The sequence below is a fragment of the Lichenostomus cassidix genome, chromosome 4 (genome assembly GCF_008360975.1).
Source record: "Lichenostomus cassidix isolate B80296 chromosome 4, HeHo_3.0, whole genome shotgun sequence".
Taxonomy (NCBI): Eukaryota; Metazoa; Chordata; class Aves; order Passeriformes; family Meliphagidae; genus Lichenostomus; species Lichenostomus cassidix.
Genome location: NC_139484.1, coordinates 58,140,317 through 58,144,610, shown reverse-complemented (window position 1 = coordinate 58,144,610; position 4,294 = coordinate 58,140,317). Strand labels below are relative to the sequence as shown.

The window sequence follows — 4,294 nt, the reverse complement described above, 5'->3', positions numbered from 1 at the left end:
TCCCAACGCTGCTGTCCCCACAGTGTCCCCTCCCCGCTGTCCCTGCCGTCCCCACAGTGTCCCCACAGTGTCCCCAAAGTGTCCCCACACTGCCATCCCCACTCTGCTGTCCCCATAGTGTGCCCACAGTGTCCTCGTTGTCCCCTCTCCGCTGTCCCCACATTGTCCCCGAAGTGTCCCCGCATTGTCCCCGCATTGTCCCCACACTGTCCCCGCTGTCCCCACAGTGTCCCCACAGTGTCCCTGCAGTATCCCCACTGTGTCTCCGCTGTCCCCACAATGTCCCCTACACGCTGTCCCCACAGTGCTCCCGCTGTCCCCACAGTATCCCCGCAGTGTCCCCACAGTGTCCCCTCACTGTCCCCTCACTGTCCCCGCTGTCCCCTCACTGCCGCTCTCACCCCAGCCAAGATCCAACACTTTAATCCCCAGCGCCAGAGACTCGCCGCGAGCTGGGCGAACTGGGAGCCACTGGTCTGTCCCCGGACTGTCCCTGGGACGCCACCGCGATGCCACCACAGCCGTGTCGCCGTCGCCTGTCACCGCCGCTGGCCCTGGAGCAGCTGTAGCTGGCGGCTCAGGTCGTCGATGCGGAGGTTTTTGAGGAGCAGCAGTTGCTCCAGCCGCCCCACCTTGGCCTGCAGGATCTGCGATTCCATGGATTTGGGGCGGCGGGAGTCACTCATCCCAACCCCAAACCCATTCCCGGGGTTTTCCCGGCGCGGGGAATGTGGGAAGAGGGAATTTTGGGGTTTTTTTCCCGAGGGGAAAACTGAGGAGGAATGATGGGTTTGGGGTTTCTGAGTAAAATCCCCTTCCCGGAAAATGGGAATCTCAGGTGTACCGGTTTTCCCACCCCGGATAGCCCAGGGAATTCCCGAAATTTACATCGCCGGCGGAAAAAACCAAGGATTTCTGGGGAAATTTTAGGGATCGGGGAAAGCCGGGGAAGGGGGAACAGGGAAAATCCGGGAAAGGGGGAATAGGGAAAATCCGGGAAAAACCGGGAAGGACGGACAGGGAAAAGCCGGGAAGAGGGGACCGGGAAAAGCCAGGGAAAAGCCGGGAAAATCCGGGAAGAAGGGACAGGGAAAATCCGGGAAGAGGGGACTGGGAAAAGCCGGGAAAAAGCCAGGAAAAACCGGGAAGAAGGGACAAGGAAACGCCGGGAAGGAGGGAGCGGGAAAAGCAGGGAAAAGTGAGGAAAATCCGGGAAAAGCCGGGAATAGTCGGGAAGAAGGGACAGGGAAAAGCCGGGAAGAAGGGCGAGGGACAGGACAGTGTCGCGAGTGTCCCCCCGGGCTGTCCCCGCCCATCCAGAGTCCTTCCCGGCGGGATTTGGGATCGCCTCACCTGGATCGTTTCCCTCGCCAGCAGCAGCGCCTGCTCGCGCTCCGCCAGCTGCTGTCGCGTGTCCCCAGCGCTGTCGCCGGGCTGGATTGTCACCCCGCTTCTGGCACAGGGGACAGGCGGGGAGCACTCCTGTCACCCCGGAGCTGCGCGGGCCGGGGGGTCCCAAATCCCCAAATCCTGACCCCCCCGATCCCGTGGGAATGTCCTGATCTCTGCAGGGACCCTGGGGACACATGGGGACACCCTGACACCCTCAGAGACCCCAAGAGCCCCGCAGGGACCCTCAAGACCCCTATTGTGACCCTCAGGGTGACACTGGGACACCCATGGGGACCTTCTGACCACCAGAGTGACCCCCAGAACCATATGGGGACTCCCAGACCCCACAAGGACACCCAGGCCACCACAGTGACCCCCAAACCCCTACTGGGACCCTCCGGGTGACACAGGGACCCCCAGACCCCCACAGTGACCCCACAAAGCCCCACTGTCCCCGAGAGGGTCCTGTCCCCTGACCAGCCCTCACCTGGCCGTGCACTCCTGGCTGCAGCCTCTTCCCAAATCGCTCCGGACCTTGGGATAGCCTGGAAAACCCCACAGGAATGGGGTCAGCTGCCCGGACAGCTCCGTCCCATCCCAGGGACCCCAAAGGTCACCGTGGGGGATTTGGGGATTTGTTCCTCCATCCCTACCTGTGTCCAGATATTCGTCTTCCTCCAGGGCTGCTGGTGCTGCTGGGGGCTGCAGGCAGGGGCAGGAAAATCCCGGGAATATCCCAGGGATCCAGGGGCACCACAGCTGCTCTGGCAATTCCAGCCCAGCCCCTCCCCACCCTCCCAGCCAGCAATCCCTCATTCCCAACATCCCAGCCCAAGCTCCCCTTTCCCACTGGGAAGCCATTCCCTGTCTCCTGTCCCTCCAAGCCTTGTCCCCAGTCCCTCTGCAGCTCTCCTGGAGCCCCTTTAGGCCCTGCCAGGGGCTCTGAGCTCTCCCTGGCTCCTTCCCTTCTCCAGGGAAACATTCCCAACAACATTCCCAGCTCTCCCAGAGCAGAGATGCTCCATCCCTTGGAATATTTAGGTTGGGAGTGACCTCAAATCCCATCCACTCCCACCCAGGGACATCTCCCACTATCCCAGGTTTCTCCAATCCCAATATCCAACCTCTCCCGGGACACTCCCAGCGGTGAAATCCCGGGACGCCGCTGGAATTCCTCATTCCAGGTGTTCCTCACCTGCCCGGCCCCTCCCTTCCTCTGCCTCTGCCTCTCCTGGATTTTCTCCCGCAGGAGCTGCAGGAGCTGCTCGGCCGTTCCCGGCCGGCTCTGCGCCAGCTGCTGGATCATCCCCTCCGGGACGCGGAAATTCAGCTTGCTCAGCACTTTCCTAAAAGTTGGGATCGATGGAACACCTGGGAGACACGGGGGGACACGGGGGGACACGCGGGGACACTGTGGGGACACAACCCCCACCCGCAGCATGTCCCTCTGTGGGCACGCGGAGCTGTCGGGGTGTCCCAGCTAGGCCAGGTGGGGACACTGTGGGGACACCCCTCGGGGGTGGCACCCGCCCCTACCTGTTCAGGTGTCCCCAGTTGGCGACCTTCTGCGCCGTGGAGCTGGTGGGCACGAAGCTGTGCAGCTCCACCAGGGAGGGAAAGAAGAACTTCACCACCTCGGCCACCAGCACTGCGGGGACAGCGGGGACGCGCTGGGGGTGGCACCGCCGGGGACACCGCGCCCCGGTGTCACCCCGCCGGGTCCCCCCGGCCCCAAAGCCAACCGCCGTCGCTGAAGTCGCGGGCGATGTTCCTGCGCGGCCGCGACAGTGGCACCGTGTCCAGCCAGCGGTACAGGGACACCAGTGACGCCTCCGGTCCCGTGTCCGGCTCCGTGTCCGGCCGCATGTCCAGCCTCGTCTCCGGCCCTGCTGCCGCCATGAGGGCCAGGCCAGAGCGTCGCGGTGCCATGGCAACGGGGGCGGGGCTTCAGGAGCGTCTGTGCTGCCATGGCAACGGGGGCGGGGCTTCAGGGAGCGTCTCTGTTGCCATGGTAACGAGGGCGGGGCTTCACGGGAGCGTCTGTGCTGCCATGGCAACGGGGGCGGGGCCTCAGGGAGCGTCTCTGTTGCCATGGTAACAAGGGCGGGGCTTCAGGGAGCGTCTCTGCTGCTATGGTAACGGGGCGGGGCTTCAGTGAGCTTCCCATTGCCATGGCAACGAGGACAGGCTATAAACACTGGGATGGGATATGGACATTGGGGTAGGATATGGAAGCTGGAAAGGGATCGGTACTTTGGGGTAGGATATGGACACCGGGATGGGATGGGAACAGAGCCACACCCCCAGGCGGTGACAGTGACACTCCCAGTCCAGGAGTTGCTCATTACGGGGTGGAGTGACATAGGACCACCCCAGCCGGGAGAGCCGCTCCTCTCCTGCCCCTCGGGGGGGTCTCGACTGCCACCCCTTCCCTGTCCCCATCCTCAGCCATGTCCCCACCAGCCATGTCCCCCCGTCCCCAAAATCCCTCCCCTCCACATTCCCCACTTAATCCCCGTTCCCCATAGCGCCTTCCCGCGCTTTAACCCCGCCCATTTTGTAGCCCCGCCCCGTAACCCTTTCCCTTCTTCTATTGGCTGTCTCCCCCGTCAATCACTCGGTTCCGCCCTCTTTCCCGCCCACCGAGCACTTCCGCCCTCTGCCTGACCCCGCCCATCCCGCTCTCTCATTGGCTTTCGCACCCGCCAATCTCATCTCTACACCAATCATCTACCGCCTCCCCTCAGCTCTCCCCGCCCCCGCGCTCTCCCATTGGCTGCTGCTGCCCCTAATTTGAATACAACCAGCGGCTCGGCAGTTAGCGCCCCCTGGCGGATGCGGCGCCGCCTCGTGGGTTGGTCACGTTGCCCTCCGGTCACCTTAAAAACCCCTTTTTTACCCC

At 63.5% G+C, this 4,294-nt stretch overlaps 1 protein-coding gene across 2 annotated transcripts; it reads right to left on the bottom strand.

The window, feature by feature from the left end:
• Positions 1-407: 407 nt before the first annotated feature.
• On the bottom strand, positions 408-3,430 carry SPEF1 (sperm flagellar and cilia associated 1). Of its 2 annotated transcripts, none has more exons than XM_085059360.1 (7): positions 3,135-3,430; positions 2,929-3,040; positions 2,588-2,738; positions 2,046-2,094; positions 1,880-1,937; positions 1,354-1,453; positions 408-647 (listed from the first exon to the last, which is right to left on the bottom strand). In XM_085059360.1, the coding sequence occupies exons 1-7, from the start codon at positions 3,319-3,321 to the stop codon at positions 540-542; spliced, it is 765 nt and encodes a 254-aa protein (XP_084915486.1). In that variant the 5' UTR covers positions 3,322-3,430; the 3' UTR covers positions 408-539. The 2 variants fall into 2 exon arrangements, with proteins under 2 accessions (XP_084915486.1, XP_084915487.1); XM_085059361.1 differs by having other exon boundaries at positions 1,354-1,450; positions 3,135-3,425.
• Between the last annotated feature and the right edge of the window lie 864 nt (positions 3,431-4,294).